This window comes from Natator depressus, chromosome 2, assembly GCF_965152275.1.
Source record: "Natator depressus isolate rNatDep1 chromosome 2, rNatDep2.hap1, whole genome shotgun sequence".
Classification (NCBI taxonomy): domain Eukaryota; kingdom Metazoa; phylum Chordata; order Testudines; family Cheloniidae; genus Natator; species Natator depressus.
The window spans coordinates 153,778,762-153,798,945 of record NC_134235.1 but is presented as its reverse complement, the minus strand read 5'-3'; the positions used below and the strand labels follow the sequence as shown (position 1 = coordinate 153,798,945).

The 20,184-nt window shown below is 39.6% G+C and overlaps 1 protein-coding gene across 1 annotated transcript in view; it reads right to left on the bottom strand.

The window, feature by feature from the left end:
• PLEKHG4B (pleckstrin homology and RhoGEF domain containing G4B) overlaps positions 1–20,184 on the bottom strand; it is a 132,040-nt gene that overhangs the window by 64,099 nt on the left and 47,757 nt on the right. Inside the window, exons 3-5 of the mRNA XM_074945162.1 lie at positions 15,494–16,868; positions 9,309–9,506; positions 8,742–8,865 (exon numbers count right to left, since the gene is read on the bottom strand). Of these exons, the coding sequence (XP_074801263.1) occupies positions 8,742–8,865; positions 9,309–9,506; positions 15,494–16,868 (1,697 nt within the window). The remainder of the gene's footprint in view (positions 1–8,741; positions 8,866–9,308; positions 9,507–15,493; positions 16,869–20,184) is intronic.

Below are 20,184 nucleotides of genomic sequence, written 5' to 3'. Positions count from 1 at the left end.
TGGGGACTATTCTAAGGCCTAACTGCACTCGCTTTAAGGGTGAAATTCACCCCTCTGCTGAGACAAACTGCACAGGATTTGACCTCTCAGATGTTACACACGTGAAATATGTTGTTTCAAATTTTGTTTAAAAGCTGTTTTATCATCCTCCAGGCTCATCTTTACATGCTGTAATTATATAATCTAAATATGAGGTTACATATATTTACACGAAGTATAAACAGCAATTACCTTTAAAGGCATTAATGACATATATACACAATGAACAACTAAACATTACTTTAAAAAGCCAGGGCCATTCCAAGGCAAACATTACATTCAAAGAATGTCAGGGTTGTGAAGCAAGTTCAGAAGAAAAAAAAAAAAAAAAGAATTACACTATTAAACATTAAGGCACCTTCACTGCAATGTGAGTGGGTACAACCATCAGACATTAATTTATTATGCCCTGTAGTGGGGAAGTACAGATTTTGGGCTCAATCTAGCTTCCATTTAAGCCAATAGCAAACTTCCCATTCACTTTAATAGGAGTCCTAATTTCCCCCCATGCAAAAACATCTTATAGATGTGAATAGAAAATTACATCCGTTCTGCAGTTCCCTTCTTCCACCATCCTGAGAGAAAGAACAGCATTCTCTATTACATTCTACAGGTTTTACAATTAGTTCTGTAGAACCTTACTGGTTTTGTCCCTATGAAGTTCTATACGACTTTTCTGTAAGAGGTAAGAGCTAGATTGCCCAATTAGGCACCGTGACGTTATCTGATTAAAATATGACCATGTAGATCATTGTTGCTACCACTGTTACATAATTGCAACAAATCTTTTACAAAGTACGTTAAGAAAGGTGTCTATGGAAAGGGTATGATCTGCTGAATATGATTATGCTATTTTTATGCATGAATCATTTTTATATTTGAAGTTATGAGTATTGGCTCTATATCTGGATTTCAAATGTTTGCTCTTGGGGTAATTCCCACAAGGTATTTAGTCTTAACTCACAATGGACCAAGGGAGACGCCTATCTATACTTAATGGACTTTCCTGCTATGACTAAGCGAAAGCAAGCATGGACATGTGACTTGCCTATGTGACCCCAAACACCATCTTTTACCTGTAATTTTCCACTGTGAGAACATTGGGAATCCCTTCAATTGGCATAAGCTATAAAAGGCCCTGGAAACATCTCCATTTTGCCTCTTTCTTACTCAAGCCTCTTTCCTGCTCATACCTCTGGACTATGGACTTATTTATACTAATGGGAGCATTCTAACTAAGGGACTGAGGACCTTCCAATGATTTGCAAGCAACCAGAGACTTGCCTTAAGCCAGCAGTTTATTCCATCACTGCTTCAAGCCTGAACCAAGAACTTTGCAATTGTTGTATGTATTTGATTCCTTTACCCAATTTTAACTCTCGCCTTTCTTTCTTTTTATAACTAAACCTTTAGATATTAGATTCTAAAAGATTGGCAACAGTGTGATTATTGGGTAAGATCTGAGTTATATATTGACCTGGGTGTGTTGTTGGTCCTTTGGGATCAGAAGAACCTTTTATTTGATTAAACTGGTTTTTAAAGAACCATTCATCTTTAAGACTAGTGTTTTTGGTGGCAATACAAGGACTGGAATGCCTAAGGAAACTACTTTTCTGACTTCTTGTTAGCCAGTGTGGTGAAAGAGAAGTTTACTTTTGTTGCTGCTTTGGTATATTTTATGGGCGAATAACCACCAGTTTTGGGGTGTGTCTGCCCTATTTCTCAGCAGTGTGTCCTGAATTTCTATTCTCAGTTGTGACCCACAAAGGCATGGTTACAGGCATCACCCAAGCAGAGGGTGATGCAGAGCCACACAGCTAGAAGAAGTGGTGGGGAAAGGACTGTGACTCAAGGCCTGATCCAAAGCCCACTGAATCAACAAAAAGACTTCCAATGACTTCACTGGGCTTTTGGCTCAGAGCCAAAAAATGGTACAACCCCCACACCTAAGCTCCCTGGCATACAGGGGAATGCACCGCAATGCATCTGGCACCGTGTGAGGTCAAAGTTGAGCGGGGTCATGGTCCTCTAGGGGGTAATGTATGACCCTGGGAGCAAAAAGAGGCAGCAATCTCTTGGCTTCCGTGAGCACCGCAACTGCATCTATCCCTGCTCTTTGTCCCCTTCACATACAAACCTGCAACAGTATGGCCCTAACTATACTTTTCTTTGGTTTTTGAGTCTGTAGAGTTTGATACAAAATTTGTGAATTGGAAACAAAAGGGTTTGTTACACAGAAAAATTAATTTCTCTGGAGTTATGTGCCAAAGTAGACTTTCTTGAAAGTGGAGAGACATTTTTCTGCAGTGGTAGATAAATATAGGCCAAGACTATAACATGGTTCAAAAAAGAACTAGATAAATTCACGGAGGATAGGTCCAGCAATGGCCAGGGATGGTGTCCCTAACCTCTGTTTGCCAGAAGCTGTGAATGGGTTACAAGGGATGGATCACTTGACGATTACCTGTTTTGTTCATTCCCTCTGGAGCGCCTGGCATTGGCTACTGCTGGAAGACAGAATACTGGGCTAGATGGACCTTTGGTCTGACCCAGTATGGCCATTCTTATACTAGACTAGATTCTCATCTGCACCCAAACAAAGAAAATGATTCTGGGTCGCGGATCCTGGGATTTATTCTGTAGTGGCCTGGTTCCCTCAGGGCTGCTCTAAACTAGACCAACTGGTGAGAGCTCCAGGGGACTTCTTAGCCAACTGAGCACTCCTTTAAACCAGGAAATTTCAGCTGGACATGTCAGTCAGCTATCCAGCCTCTTTGGTACAGCAATATATGGCTTATTTCTGGCCCGCTGCATTTGCCAAATATGCCACTGCTTTGATTTAGGGTATGACAGGGCCCTTGATACAGTTGTGGAAGTTGTGTGAAGACCACTGGTCAGTAGGTACAGTATTTTTAAAACTATACAAAAAATATCAACATCCTCCAATACCTGAGTTATGACACTCATGTATCTACTAATTCATGGGGAATTCTTTTAAAAGTATTTTGAGCAGAACTATTTCTCCAACATTGGGCAGAAAGACAATTATATCACAGGATTATATTTTATATTTGGAATGCTTTGATGTTTAATTCAAGCCACGTAGGTTTTTTTTATTTTATATTAACTTTTGGAAACTTTTCAAAATTCTCACTATTTAAATAGTACTTTTAAAAGCACCTTTACTATGTTTATTAGAATGTATAAAGGCACAGAACAAGACCTACAAGATAGGAAAATTGGCAACATTTTATATATCCGGCCAATTTTCAATCATCCTCGGTTTTTGTTGTGCAAATAAAACTGTACACAAAGTTCTCCATAAGTTACAGTACTGTTTGAATTTGCACCCTCTATTCTACACCTGTGTGCATGCGCAGAGGAAGCAGACTTTAAATTTGGTCCATTACTTATAAACTTAGATATAATTTCATCTGTTTCCCCATATTAAAAAATGGTGTCACAATTATAAGAGCTCTCTGAAATTATTTTAATAATTTTTTTCATTGAAAAATGGTCTTTTTTCAAATATAAAAGATTTACTGAAAAACTTGATTTCTTCATTTTCATTTTTCACAATATTTTTCATTCCTTTTTGGTCAATTTTTTAAAAACAAAACCATCACATTTTTTATTCACTGAAAACCAGGTTTGTGACACAAACATTTTTATTACATTTTCACTGAAAATTTAATTAAACAATTTTAGAAAACAAATTGAAAAAATAATGAAAAAATGGATCCATTTGAACCTGTAAAACAAAAAAACTCTTCAAAATGTTGAATTTTTAAGTGATTTTTTAAAACCAGTTACACTGACTATGATAGAATTAAGGCTCCAATCCTGCGAATGCTTACACATGAGTAACTTCACACCTTTGAGTAGTCCCACTTGTGGTGTTAGTGAGTTCAGCTGGCATCTCCTGGGATCTGCCAGGCTTGGGAACCCCCCGAAGCAATCCCTCTTTTTATGGGTTTTTCCATGGGAGCAAACGATTTGAGCCAACATGATTTCTCAGTTGATACAAATTTGAGGAAATACTTCAAATGTGTTCCTCATGCGCTGTACTGCATGAATGTAATGAAAAATACATCTTATGTTTTGCAATTCTGCACAGAGGAAAGTGAAAGAGACAATTCAGTAAGTTCTGCTTGTCTATTTCAGAGGTTATTCCCCATTATGGAAAGCAGGAGCCTTATTTATTTAAGTTCCTTTTGTAAAATCTCCAAATGTCATGACAGTAATTTGTACCTAACAGCACCACATTTTCTACCCAATTTAAACTTTTATTCACTTGGATTCTACAGCTGCTATTGACTAAAATATGCTTTTTGATGAAAATGGAATAGAAAAAAAATCCCTACTTTATGAGATTTTCATATACGAAACTCACTATCTGTAGTGTACAGGAATTGGCTCGCATCCCTTTAAATAATATGTGAACCCTCTCGGGTATGTCTACACTACATCTGGGACTGAGCCTCCCAGCCCGAGTAACAAACTTATGCTAGTGCTCTGAAAATAGCTGTGTAGATGGGGCTTTGACACTGGGGCTTGGGCTCTCAAGGCCCCATCTCCTGGCCCCCAGGCTTGAGGGCCCAAGCTCCAGCCCTAATTGCAATGTCAAAGCTCTGTCTACACAGCTATTTTTAGCACGCTAGCATGAGCGCCACCACCGCAAATCTATGGCTTAGGCTGGGAAGCTCGCTTCCAGGTGCAGTGTAGACATACCCCTAAGGACCCTCATGGTCTTATTTTTTTCCTAAGGATAATGAAGTCTGTGCAGTTTTCCTCATGTTTTGATATCCCATGTTTCCCCATACTTTGTGAATGCATTCAAATTCAGAGATATAAAGATGACTGAATTTACATGAAAACTCTGGCTTCACAGTACTAGGAACAGCATTCATATTTTACAATATATAACAGGACAGAGTCTGAGAGCACCGTGCAAAGAACTTAATTCTCATATTTGTGATGAAAGTAGGTAATATAATGAAGAATGCCAAGTACCTCATTTTCTCCTTTTGCTTTGGAACACTGCTGAAATCAGTGCACATCCTTTCCTTGAGACTTTTGGGTGATTTCCAATATTTTACAGTTTGGAGATATCTGAGTTTAGAGGTGACAGATGAACTCCTGATCCGTGTCCATTTAGACCACTGCTCTAGGGGACAGTCTTCAAAAGGAGTCTGTTGCATCACTGAACATCCCTGTTACCTGACCATTGGGGTGGGACTGACCCTAGCCTCACAGGAGACCTGCCTGGTTCCCACTAGCAGAGGAGAGCAAGAAATTAAAAAGGGGGAAATATGTAGCCTGAGAGGCAAGAATAGGCTAATGGGCTATTATCCACACTAAAGTATACATTCTATACACTGAGTAGACCACAATACCCGAAGATACCAAACAAAGACTAAAGAAAAGCAGAAAAAAAAACCTCTATAACTATTCTTATTAAAACCAACGAAAATATCCATAGGTCAAACTGTAGATCTGTGATATCAAAGATTAAAGTAGTCAAATTATAGAAACACTGAAAGCAGCTGCAGGAAACACACTCCACAAATAACTTCAGAAGTCATTGAAATGTTTCCTGGTACAGGATTGCACCCTGCATTCTTTTCACAAAATAAATGTAATCAGTGTTACACATGAAGAGTCAAATTTGCAAAGCAGTCTCACCCTGATCTCTGTAAATTGTAAGCACAGTTTCATAAACACATAGCAAATCACTTTTTATCTAAATGATTTGTGCATACAAAATTGAGGACAGAAATTTAGAGACCGTTTTCTATTTATAGAAAACAACAGGGAACACCAAAAGGAAACTGAATGAGTAATAAACAAAGGTAAATGCAAAGAATAAGTCCAACAGGGTTCCCAAATTGTAACTCCTCATTTCCATGAATGGGGATATTATCCTATACATTTATTCCAGGCAGGGAATCAACGTATACATTCCAGTTCTAATACATTTTTCACTGCCATGAGCTATACACATTCTAATAAATATAGATACAATTTCTAAGGCCCAGATTTAGGAAAACATTCCTGTTCTCTACAGCACTGAAGCACATTTGTAACTTGAAGTCAATGAGACTTAACAACATGCTTAAAAAGAAAAAGAGAACTTGTGGCACCTTAGAGACTAATAAATTTATTTGAGCATAAGCTTTCGTGAGCTACAGCTCACTTCATCGGATGCATGCCTAAAGTTATACATGCACTTATGTGCTTTTCTGAAGCAGGGCCTAATTGCATACAAGGGAACTTTTCATTAATAAAAACAAAAAATTGTTTAGCACCATCCTTTTGAATGTCTATCCAAACTGGGCTGACCCTCCAAGCATTTTGATGCTCTGCCATTCCGAACAGTGAAAATGGCATTGTTAAATTTATGTGACACAGAAGAACTCAACTAATTTCAACAACAGACATGATTTCCAGTTTATTCTAACAAAATGTATTTGTTTCACTGACAAGTTTTGTTATACTTGAAACTTATCAAAACATCCAAACCTAACAAGTATTAACAGAATTTTTTTTTGTTAACTTTAACTTAAGGGAAAATTGTAAAGAAGTAACATAGATATTCAAATACACTCTCAGTGCATAAAATCTCTTAAAAAATAAGTGCAAACATAAAATATCACACTGCATATTCGACAAACAAATTTAACACAGCTACATAATCAGCACGCAGCCTCAACCTATTCACCAGAAACCTTTCTAAACTCATATCCCCTTACACTGTGTGCATTTCACATATAAACTGTGAAATCTCACAAAATACACAGATAACAGAACCAATCGCACACCATCCTCAGTTCAGTTGCCTGTTATTACCTAGAGACCCCAATATTTTGCCTTTTCCCCTTGCTATACAGAGCAGAGACGTGATCCTTCCACATCCTACCTACCCACAATGATCAAGGGATGGCAACCGATCACATATTAATCTCCATATACAGTCCAGAAATAACCCCCTTTCCAATGGCACAAAAGACCAACGTACCCCACCCACCCTTTCTTTACAGAATGAAAAATCTCATTATAACTTCCCTATTCACCCTCCCATTGTTGAGTCAGATACAGATACTTTCCAGATACAGACCATATGTCCATCTTCATCTACATCATTGAACACACAGAGGCCACAGATCTCAGAGCTCTTCAGGTATCTGGCTCCCCACACCACCCCACTGCCTCTCCTTCACCTTCAAGACTGAAGAGTTGCACAATATTCCTGGCTCCTGCTCCTCTCCTTCTAACTGAACGCTTAGGAAATCTCAGGATCAGGATCACTAGGTTCCCTGACCTCGTACTGCCTTGCACAACTTATGGGACATTTCTTACTAATGGGAAAGCTTTGAAATGCCATCAGTTCCTCAGGTTCCCTGTCCTGTGAAGTGGAGGGGTGATACACAGGGGTCCCTTTCCTTTATTCAATATCCCATAGGCCACATGGACTTTATAACGTGTGCATCACTATACAAAACAACACCAATTTTTGTAAATAAGTCTTTTAAAAAGTTATTTTAAATAGTGTTAAGTCCTAGATTTTAATGGTATTTTATTATATGTAAAGTCTGAAGTTTTAGAGTCAAGCTGCTTTTACCTAGAGGGACTTCAAAAAGCAGTTATTTTGTGTAAAATTTTTAAAAGCGCACTTTTAAGCCTCTGTCATCTATTAATGGCTTGACAAATATCCCTCAAACGTAAATAATTTCTACGTACCCTGAAATTAAATCCCCAAACCTCTCCTCGTGTGAAAAGCTATAAAGGGAGTGAATATAGGGACTAGAACGGAAACTTGGCTGCAACCTTAACTAGCGAGCGGCTACTGGAGTCTGTCCATAGTAGGGTAATATCTAAGGACCCTCAACTCAAAAACATTGTCGTTGTACTTTGGTGAATAAAACCACTGTGTACTTTGGCGCAATGAAAACCATTGCTGCAAACAGAATCATCATCATTACTAGATTAACCACACAAGGCTGGACTAGGTCCCCAATCCTGTAGGTCCAAATACACAAGCCTCTAGTACCTGAGATGAAAGAAAACCAATATAAAATATCACAGTGCACTATGAAAGAACCAGTCTGATGTGCCTAATTTTCAACCAGCCACCAGAGGGCAAACTGTTCAAACACACTAGCCATCACAATTAGACACCTAAGTAGTTAATTTTGTCCAAAAATATAATTTTGTTCAAATACAGCTTTCTGCAAGGACTTTTAAGGATATTTAAATATGCAGATATTTGATAGGATAGTAAGAAGTTAGTTTTGAGCCAGAAGGACGCAACGGTACATTAGACAAACTACACGTCAAATAACGAGAGTTATTTAATGGCAATAAAACAAACAGCAGCAGCAGCAGAGCCAAGTAAAGCTGGCAATTTTCATCCAAACCAACTTTCCTAGCCAAAATCTTTGAGTAGCTAAAAATGACGGTTTATAATGGAACCTGGTTGCAAACTTAAGCCCTGATTCTGCAATTTACACAGGTCTGTGATGCTTGCAGAGACCCACACAACTTCAATGGGGCTCTGCATGAATACAGCAGCCCACCAGGGCATTGTAAATTGCAGGACTGGGGCCTTAACTAAAAACCAGCTGTTACTGCTCTATAATAAGCCCTCTGTGATCGCAACATTTGTGTCACCTGAAAAATGACCAGCCCAGCTCTCTTCATACCTGGGAATGCTATAGAAATACATCAGAAGACGAGCAAGCTCTGTACTTGTGGAATGTTCACTTGACCAGATGGTATTTCTTGTGCAGACTTGCACCACTGCTCTGCCACCCCGGTCTCGGCTTCCTAACCAAATAAAACACACAAAGAAAAGCCATTGAAGAAGCATGACTGAGAATGAGCGATTTAGAAGTGTGTGTGTTTGGAAAATGACAATGCAGAAACTCTTAAAAGTGAAAATCGTAGTGATTTTCCATCCCCTGCATTTACCTTATTATACTGATTGTGATCACAAAATTTCTTAATCAGTGTGAAGATCATTCCTACATATTAAAGTTCCTACTGGTGATTTTGATGGGCAAGATCTCTAGCTGGTATAAACTGGCTTGGCTACATTGAATGGAGTTGTCAGTTTATACCATCTGACCCATATATCTTCTAAAAATAACTTTTTCTGTGGCAATCAATTTATCTTGGCTATCTTTAAGAGATCTGTGCATATTATACTATGCACGTGTGTGTTTATGTTTCATTTATCATCAGGAACATTGTTATCTGTAATTACATACCACATAGAGAAATGACTCCAGACTGCAGTAATTCCTGGTTGATTTCAAGTAATTGGTTTGGTAATCTGTGACAAAGGTCTTCAGCATTTGTAGACAGCAGCTCACTCTCACAATGGAATAGCTCAGGAGATGCATTTGTAATTGTGCTATGCTGGAAAGTGTTTCTTGAGTCTATTACTGTTGAGTGCTGTGGAAAATCTGGCCAAATGAAAGACAACTGGTTAAAATTTTTGCTTTTCTGTGTATTTGAAAATTGCTCTTTAGGCAGCTTCCTATCAACATGTAAAATTAGCATATATTTGAAAATTAGCATATATAAACAGAACAGAAACCATATATAGATTACATTAAAAATAAATTAAAAGAACATTACAGTTGTAAAGTTAAGCTCTCAGAAGTCAGGAAATTCCAGAATGAAGGTTGCCCATCGGACCTGTGCATATGCATGATTCAGTCTAATTATATGAGCAAAAAGAATGAGGAGTACTTGTGGCACCTGAGAGACTAACAGATTTATTTGGGCGTAAGCTTTCATGGGCTAAAGCCCAGTTCATCAGAGTATTTTCTCCACAGGACCCTGCTACTCTCAGTGCACAAGAATCATTCTGCTTCTCCCCCAGCTTGTTCCTGGCTCCAGTCTGTTCCTATCCTCCCCAGGCTCCTAGGTCTGTTCCCCTTCTGCTCTTATTCCTCACGTCCAGTTCCAGTCCCTGTCCCCACACCCACCACAGCTCCAGCCCCCCTACTATACTCTTCACCCACAGACATTCAAGTCAGGCTGTTCCTCCTTCTAATTCCTCCAGCACTAGTGGCCCCTGGCAGTCATGAGAAGCAATTGCAAGGAAAGTCCCTTGGCTGGAGCATACAAGCTCTGTGGGATGTCGCATGAGCACTCAAATTGAGTAGGAGATGTATGGGGACTGAGCATGCTCAGTAAGGATGGAATAATCAAAGAATAAAGCTGCTAGCATCTAATAAACTTGCACTGAGCATGTGAGAACTGAGATTTTCAGAGGTTTATAGTTTGGCTAATTTGGAGCAAAATTTCACAGGGATGGCAAAAGGCATATCACTGACATGATGGTGACCACCTCTACCAAATTTCAAGTCACTGCTTCGACACATGGAGGTGCTACAGCTTGTTATAATATTTTATATATACAATATGTTATAATAATTTTGTTAATGAATATGGACAAAACAATGTATTTTGCCTAATTTTGTTCTTGGAAATAGCGAAACTGCGTTAGCTGAAACATCTGGGAAAAAAAATCAGCCTGAGGCAGAAACCCACCATGGGAAATTTCAGCCCAAACAGTTACAATTTGGCAATGTTATAAGCAACCAGAAACAGGGTTTTAAATTGGTGACCCTTTACTATAGGCATAGCTACCAAGTCTGCCTATGCTAAAGCTTGCATATTAAACTGAATGAAAAACACTGGGATTAATGTCATATTAAGTTTGCAAAACAAAGCACCCAGAGGTCTGGCAATTTCAATCTCAACTCTGCTATGTTGTGCTTATGCCTTCAAATATGATCAGGGCTTAATTTGCGCCAAGGTTTGCCAGGGCTGAGCCCCGAGACCTCTAGGCTTGGCAGTTCATAGCCCTGCCACCTCTGGGCTTGCTGTATCAGTTATGAAAGTAAAAAACTTGCTTGAGCCCCGGCACATAATTGCTTGAGCCCAGGCACCTCCTTCATCACAGATTAAGCACTGAATATGGTCTCTCTTTATATAATTATAAATTATTGTTAATATTATAGAAGCAGTGATAGCAAGTCCATAGCCAAGCCTGCATTCAGATTTTTTTTTTAAAACATAAAGCAGGACTAAAGCCCCTGCAATATTAATCCTTCAGGGAACAATTAACTGCATTTTCCATGTCATTTTTAAAGAAAATATTTACAGACTTATGCAGAGCAAATATTTTTAAATGAACCCTAATTGAAACGGTCCGGAGCATCTTGCTTTTTTTTGGCTCTCTGTGGCTAAAGAACCTCAATCACCAAGCTTCTCGCACACACATAAATGTAGTTCCTATAACCTCTCACAGATAACATTAAACATTTGAAAAGTGGTCGAACACAAAGTTATTCCCTTAATTCATCATTCCTTTATGTGGCTCCATAAAGAAAAGCCAATGGAAATGGCCAGGATCAACCAATTACTTCTTTGCTCTGAGGGTGCCCAGCCTGCACTGAGGCTGGGATCACTTGCAGGCAAGCAGAGGTTTGTCTTGTCAGCCTAGTTTGGCTGCCATTTCCCACCTAAACATGCCTCTTTCCATTTTACAGTCTTTAATAGCAACAGGGAGCAAGCAGGAGGAGGGAGATTTACAGCCATATTGGGTTGACACACCCCACTAGCACTGCACCTCAGCAGCTGAAGTAATAGACTACAGTGATGGGGGGAGGCATATAAATAAATAGATTACATTAGATAGTAAGGAGACACTGGATCGGATTAACTTCTTCCAGTTTAGTAGGCAGGAGAACCACCCTGATGATGCATATTCTTATGTGTAAATAAATATACACAAATATACAGACAGAAGGGAAAGAAGAGGAAAGAAAGGTGGAAGAAAAATTCCTTGGATGACATCGCACATTTCAGAGATGTCTACATCCCACAGTTGCTGTACCTTTGAGTGCTGCTCAAGAAACAGGGAGAGGTCAGAGTTTGCTAAATAGGAAAGGAAAATTCAGCTGGAAAATGGCTATTTTCAAACATCTGAAAGACTATTACCAGCAACAGAGAGAAAAAGCAGGACTTAAAAGCTATAAAAATACACTTGACATCCCCCCATGGCACTTTATATTACTAAATGATTACAGATAAAAATCAGTATTTTATGCTGGTGTTGCTCAATAAGCAACACTGAGTTAATTATGGAGTAACATTCTTGGCACAATGAAGCAACAAATGGCAGCGGAGTTGACTCAATGCCAAACTGAAGCTGTGGCAAGGCACCTAATCAACTGCAAAGAAGAGGAAGAACTGTATGGTGGCTAGGGCATGGGACTGGGAATTTGGAGACTTGGGTTTTGTTCCTTGACTTTGCCAATGTACTTCACATAACCTTGAAAATTATCCCTGCAATACATAATTGTTATTGTTACTAAAAAAAATAAATCAGAAAATGGCTTTAGCCAAATCAACACAACTATACGAGTGGGACAGTTGCTCAGCTGGTATAAGTCATCCTAGCCCTGTTAACATCAATGCAGCCACACGGATTTACAACAGCTGAAGGACTGGCTCCGTTTATTTATTTATTTATCTGGAAATGTTCTGAGACATTGGGACTGGCAGATGGCTGCAATGCTCTCTGCAGGATTTGGCAGGGACATTAATGCCAAGGGTGCGTCGTAGCTGAAAAATATGCAACGTGCTTGAACCCTCTAAACTCTCACTAGGTGCACCATTAGCTAAGGGTGTGCAGCACCTTGCAGGATTGGGCCTTGCATTTTCAGAGGAACCACTAATCTGAAAGCAAGGCATGGAATTTAGGTTTATTTCAATGCTTTCCGGGATGTAACTGGTTGAAATTACATTATCTGCTGTTGCTGGTCTATTCCTTCTTTCATCTGATGGAGAGGAGGTAGAAATCTTCTCTTCCCATAAAACATATTAAAATTACTTTTCTAAGAAAGTTTTAAATCTCTCTCTATCTTTGCATCTGTGCTAAGAAGTCTTCAGGATCTCTGCTGCCCCACCTAGGTTCCACAGCCATGGGAACAAATGCAAACCCTGAGGGAGCCAGACTTAAGAGTCTGCCCTTCCCAAGGCAGAAAGTGTGATTCCACTTCACCAACTGCCATGTATAGCAATTGGAACAGCAGGCCAGGGAAAAATGCAAGGGGAGGCAGTCCTGCCCTGTTATCCTGGGGGAGCAGAGACTATTCCACCTGATTGACAGACAGAGAGTGGATGAGCCATGCTTCATGAGGACAGCTCTGTTCAGCCAGAGAATGAAGACAAGGCCACCAGGTCAAAGATAAACTCTCCTCCCCATTAGCAACTAAGGTAGAAAGTAGCAAAAAATCTCCCATGGAACTTCCCAAACTAACTGGAATATCAGATGGAAGAGACTCCATCCTAAACCTGCTCCCTATGCTGCTGGAGCTACACAAGTTTTGCTACAGCCCTGGAGCATGATCTCCCCATCTCTAGCTGTCATGCAGCTTTGTGGTCCCCCATCTAAACTAGGCGCTAGCACTCAGAGGATAAAGCAACATGATGTAGGGCCAGTTTATGATGTCATCAGAGGCTTGCATGCCCCTTACAGCAATGTAAAGTTAGGTCAAGATTTGGCTTTTTGATACCATTGTCAGTTTTTACAAAACATGACTATATCCTAGTGTGAACCATTAATCCTAGCTATGATACCATTGATATACGCCACCGTGAATACAAATTTTGTCAAAAACGAAGAGTCCAGTGGCACTTTAAAGACTAACAGATTAGTCTGTTAGTCTTTAAGGTGCCACCAGACTCCCCGTTGTTTTTATGGATACAGACTAACACCGCTACTCCTCTGAGATTTTGTCAGTTCACCTTTGGATATTAATTAAATCAAACTGTTCACTGAAAGAACGACTGGTGAAACCCAGCAGCCTTATCACTTAAAGACTATAAAAACAATATAGCAGGGTGTTCCCAGTTTCAGTACTTGTGCTCCAAATTATCAAGACATTATCCCACATTATCTTAGGTGCTAACCCACGGCAATACAGAATAAAACAACATCAGCAGATTAACAGAATCTGGCAATCACCAATGGCAAATGCCCTGTTGGGAAGCTGTGAAATCACCTGAGATTTGTCACCACACAAACTGGAAGAGTGGGCGGTGGGGGAGGAGAAGAAATCTCTGTCCAGAAACACCTTTCCAAAAACACCCCAGTGCATAGCTCAATATGCTAATAAAAATTATTTACTACAAAACCCCACTGTCTTGCTCCCCACTGAGCAAAAAAAATATTTAAAGAGGATTCTTGTCTTAGAAATGACCCATCCATTTCTAAATAAATAAATACAACTTCTGCGTTTCCCTTAGACTTGCAAGCATAACCTCTGAACTCTAAATGAGGAAAAAAGAAAACTAACTCCCAGAAGCTGAATCTGTGACCCCAGTCACCTCTGCTGCCAATCTTAAAATCAGTTGACCATAACATGACAATTTTTTAAGCAGAACTCCACACTGAAGTCAATAGGAATTTTTACTTAAAAGCTTATGGCATGTTCTGGCCTACTGACTGACATTTTTATATTTTTATTGTGGTTTGATTCTTGTTTGAATGTAGAGTTGATACTGCGATAAGTATATTACCTGAAATATAAGAACAAAGAAATGCTGCAGATGAGAAAAGACCACACATTTATGAAGTTTCTCTGTTGTTTAAATGCCATTAAATTACGTAGAAGCAATCTTGTAAAAGTCTATCAACAACCATTAAAAATATGTTGCACGTTATTTGTACTTCAATACCATGTTTGTTGTAACTAGCCACACACTTTCCCTTATTTGAAAAACGGGCTCAGATAACTTAGTTTTGGAGGGCAAAGGTTACTTTGGGATAATGACTGTCTCATTAGAAAGGTGGTATTCATGGTGTTCTCAGGACTGCATTTCACAGCTATTTAACACTTACTTCTCCATTGACAATTTGCATTTAAAGGTAGTTGATTTTTTTTTGTACTGATCCAAATCACATGGAAAATAACTCGAGTTGTTTTTAATGTATAAAATATAAAGTACAGAGGAGAAATTCCAGACCTTCACTACATGCCCAGCATCTATGCTTTTGGTAACGTCTGTAAAATGCCAATTGACTCCAAAGACATTACATGGGATTAACTGAGAGCAGAATTTCGTGTGTGTTTCAAGAAGGTTTTTGTTGATCTCTGATCAATTTTTTTAAAAGCAGAATATACAAAGCATTCTGAAAAGCATATCTTAAAGCAATGGAAATAAAATAAATTTACTTAAAGTATTAAAACAGTAGTAAAATAGATGTGAAATAATAAAACGATGATGATGTCACTACTATTTGTGCTTTAAATCTGAGCTCAGAAAGCAGAAAAAAAAAGTAATTTTATGTACAAAGTTTATATATGTTGGTGCAGGCAAGCTAAAGATATTATAAAAAATAAAATCCATGTTGTAGTTTGGCTTTTACCTTCAACCTCTTTGTTGCATTTGTTGCTTTTCACCGTAATGAATAAATGACCATTGGAGTCCAACTTCCCCAGTCTTAACGCATGTCCATTTAAGAGCTTTTTAGGGTTTGCACTTGCTGAACTATCTGAGAACAACCCTGGACTATGATCCTTGCAACGCGAACTCTTATGTGACCTATCTAAAGACCGAGACCTTCTCGGTCCAGCCCTGCACTCTGCTATTGAGAAAGTTTCATGAGGTACAAGCAGTTTTTCTGAGGCCTGTGAACAATCTTCAGGCCTTATGACCGCTCTTGTTTCCTCCTTTGGTGCAAGTCTATCAGCAAGAGAATCTTCCTTCTCAATCTGTTTCTCACAAGATTTGCTCTCAGAGATTCTCAAGTCATCATTCACTTCATATGAGTCCACTGTCTGGTCTGAAGACTCCTCTTCTGCAATTGACTCCTCTGAGCTGGAACCAAGATTCATTGGGTTTTGCAAAGCTTCCATGTATGACTTTCTAAACAAGCGCCTTGTCTCAAAATATGAAGAATCCCTGAGTTGTCGTCTTCTTGGACAAGGACTGCTCAAATCTGTGCTGAAAGTTATGCTTTTGATGCTGTTCTTTTTCTCCATTATGGGAGATAATGCTCCACCTTTTAATACTTCAGGTGTCATTTCAGGCTCAGTGGCCTGTGGTAAAGCCCTCTCCATCATGCTGGGGCAGTCCTTAGTCAACGTGCTGAGATTTACGTACTCTCCTTTGCTCTCCTCAGCTGCGGTTCCAGGGAATTCTAATTCTGCCCTACTTTCCGCAGTATGAACTGGACTATACACTTCACTCCCTTGGTTTCCATGATTATCGGTAAGTGTTGCTTCTATGACTGTAGAGCCAGTATCATTGGAAGTGGAACTGTCATGTGAACTATTGCTCTCCATGGTCTGTGTCATTGTTTTCACATCAGTATCATTACTGATTAACCGGTCGAGGAGAGGGCTACCGGAATAATTATGCAGGATTGTTTCAGCTGTAGGGACAAAAATAGGATTCACTATATTCTTCCAAGGTGTTCTATATACAGCTGGGCCAGTGGTAAGTAAGCAGCTTTGCAAGGGAACACTCCCCCTTTCACAATTTACATTTTCCAAAAATTCTGCTGTAAAAACACATCCATACATGGTTTCAGGTACAATAACTTCTTCCATTCCTTGTCCATGTCGGGAGAGGCATTTTAAAACTAGTTTAGCTGACTGCTTCCCAGCCGGAAGAATCTGTAAGTAGAAATCGCCTGGTTTCAGACGGACTCTGTGAAGAGATGCTAACTGTACTACCACTTTTTCATGGATGCACAGTGGCCAGCCTTCATGGTAGAAAATAAGACCAGTGTATTTAGCCTGTAAGGAAAAGAGAAAGAAAAACGTCTGAGGAAAAAAATCTTTATCTTGGAAGACAGCATTTTGTTACAAATATAAAACAGTGGGGTCAAATTCTGCACTGACTACTCCATCATTGAGCTCGATGCAATTAGACAGGGCTATAAAAGGTTTGTATAACATAAACATAACACAATTTAAATAGCGTCTCTTAAGATAAGGGATATCAATATTATGCCTCTTCCCACTAGAATAAGCTACTAGTTTACTGTTACATTGTATCTTGCAGCCTAATTACATTAATAGAACTGATAATAGTTTCAGAAGAAGGTAGGTCTCTTGGGTATAGAAAAAAGGGTAGCAATAGGCCACACACAGGCATGCAGATAGGAGCCATTAGGAGCAAGCTTAAGATAAGCCCAGAAGGATAAAAATGGCAGCAAAAATAAAGGAATGGTAAACTCTTCCCTTCTAACCTAACATTTAGAGTCACCATTGCTCTGGGCATTCTCACAGTCAATGAGAAGCAAAATGTGGACAATACTGCCCATGATGTGTAATAAAACATTTTTCAATGCACACAAACTACAAATTTCCCACGCCGGTACTTAAAATAGTACCAGATACATACTAGCTGGTGGGTGACAGGAAAATGAGGGAGGGGCATCAGTGAGATCCAGGGTAACATTCTGGTAAGAAGTCCAGGTCCCACTCTGTCTACAGTTGCGGGTAAGGGGGAGGGTGCTGACCCTGGAGTCTGCTTAGGGAATTTATTTTTCCCTGGTATTTTTCCCTAACCCCTGGTTTGCAGGTGTCTGATAAATCTGAAGCCCCTCGCTCTGACAGCTTAAAGGGAGTTATTTCTCTTCCCCCACTTCCCCATTCCAGAGTCTTCAGGCAGTTGGGGCAAAAGTATGTCCATTTCTTCGTCTAACCAGTGACCTGGATGCTGCTGGGATGTGAGTGGGATGTCTCTGCTACTGTACTCACTTCCCATCCTCCTGGCTGCGGTGAAGGGAGTGGAGAGATGTCTTTACTATTAAACCCTTCCTCCAGCTTCTTGACTGTTGCAATGGGGGAGGTTTTTCACTACTGAGATTGTCCTCCCCTCTAAAGAACTTCAGTACCTGCCTCTGATGCTACTAGAAGTTTCCCCAAAAAGCAACAGAGTGAAAATGCAGTATTTCCAACCCCAGGAATTCAAAATCTTAACACAGGCCCACAAAAATTACAAGATTTTAAATATATTTGGGGGGGAGGGTATTTTTGAGCACTTAGGGGTAATATTTTCTACTTTTTGTCTGCAACTATCAGGGCTAGAAACGTACCTTCAGAAAAAAAGCCAAGATATTCTCATATTCACATGACTGTAGGAGCTGGGGCTTTAAGTAAAATATCAACTATCACAAGACTCATGATAAAACTGTGGAAGTTGGTAACACTAAAACTGACGTGATTCTTTTCAGCATCACTGCCCAAAAGACTGTCACATGGGCAAAGCTAGGAATAGCAGCAGAGGTACTGGAGTTTTCTCGGCAGACTCAGAAAGACAGCAAAGCACTGGGTCACTTTTGGAAGATTTTGTTTTACAGCCATCAAGAATTAAATTTAAAAAAAAATAACAATAAAAGCTTAAGTTTTGCAGAAATTGATAGTGTCTTAAGACCTGTAGGGACAATTTTCTGCTCCTTGCTAGGGGAAGGGTTTGGATTTTTCAAGCTTTGTGCTAACATCAACTATATTTTTTTGCACTTGAAATCAAACTAGTTCTGATTCTGAGCAACTTCCAGGAAGTTTTAGAATAATATAATCAGGCATTGAAAAAAAAATAAGAAGGAAAACCAGAGAGTAAGGAAGCAGGAAGGACTTGGGGCTTTGGCATTGAAAGGGGGAGCATAACCTCTCTTTCCCACCTCCTTGGGGAATAGGGTCTTCTCTCCTTCTTTGAACTTGTGTCTGTAGGTCCCACCCAATGATTTTCTGACCATGTCCCATGGAATGCTGAGCATCCCACCTGGTGGCTCTCTTTCCCACCTGGTTGGGTACACTCCCCAGTTTCCTTAAGAGGTTCTCCCTTCTGAGCCTCATAGATCAACATGTTTCTTGGAACTAAACACTGAGTTTGCAAAGGGAGTAAAGCACTGATCAGTTCATTCATTGGCTATGCAGAGCACTGCACAATGTCTGCATGCTATTAGGCTAAGTAGAGAAATGCATGAAAAAGTGGCCTTTCCTTTCTGGGGATGTGTGAGGAGCATAAAAAGAATAAATCTGTGATTTCACAGATAATTGGTGAAGATGGAGAAGTATCAGAGTAACCAAAACAAGGAGGGTCTCCAGGAAATATGTCCATGACACCTTTATATTGAGGAAAGGGTGGGGTGGGGGCAGAGATGGGAGAGGAACCTGAAGTTCACTTTACACAAAGATTCATTGTTTGTAGTTAAGTTGCAAATATTGGGAGAGCAAGGTACTTGCTTGAAACACCGTGTTTGCTTGCCAGAAATGGAATATTCTGGTCTCTAGTTTCCATTCACTCTGCACAATCTCTCTTTGCCTATATATCTCTAAAGACAAATGACTCTTGCCATTTGGAATCACCATTTATTTTCTTATATGCCCAACTGCCTCAAACGTTTTTTTAGATTTAAGACTTATTCAACTAATGCCACAGTAACAGCAAATACATTAAAAAAAACTCCAGAAATAAGGGTACAAGAGTGAAGGAGATGCACATTCCCTTCCCCTTACTAAAAAAAAGCCAATAGCACAGGAACAAAATATCGAGACGGAATGTTAGGTCAGGCAAAAATGCACCTGCTGCAGAATCCTCCTACATCTGGGACTAACTAATACAGCATAAAACAGACAGGGTCAAAACATGCAGGCAGAATGCAAAGAAAGATTTAAGGACTGTAGCAGCTGTAAATAAAGTAATTGATACAAACTGTACTGTCTGACAGATAAGGAAAGTTCTGCATGTTTCAAGAAAAGTTATTTTAAAATAAAATAAAATAAAAATAATCCCACCCGACACAATCTTGCTTCTTTCTATTCAGTGTCTGTTAAACTCCTTATTAGTGGTCACTAATGCTAGCATATATAGGACACGGTTTAGCTCATAGGAGAAATATTTTAGTGACATGATGGGGAGGGTGAATTCTTCTGAGAGGATCTATATATGGAGGGGAGCTCCCCATTCTCACTAGCAGGGTGGTGACAGCTGATTCCTTGGTACCATCACCCCATGTCACAGATCCTAGGCAGACTGCAGGTTAGGGGTGCATAGCCCCACCATCTTGGCATAAATCTACTAAGAAGTTAATGCAGTGTCTGG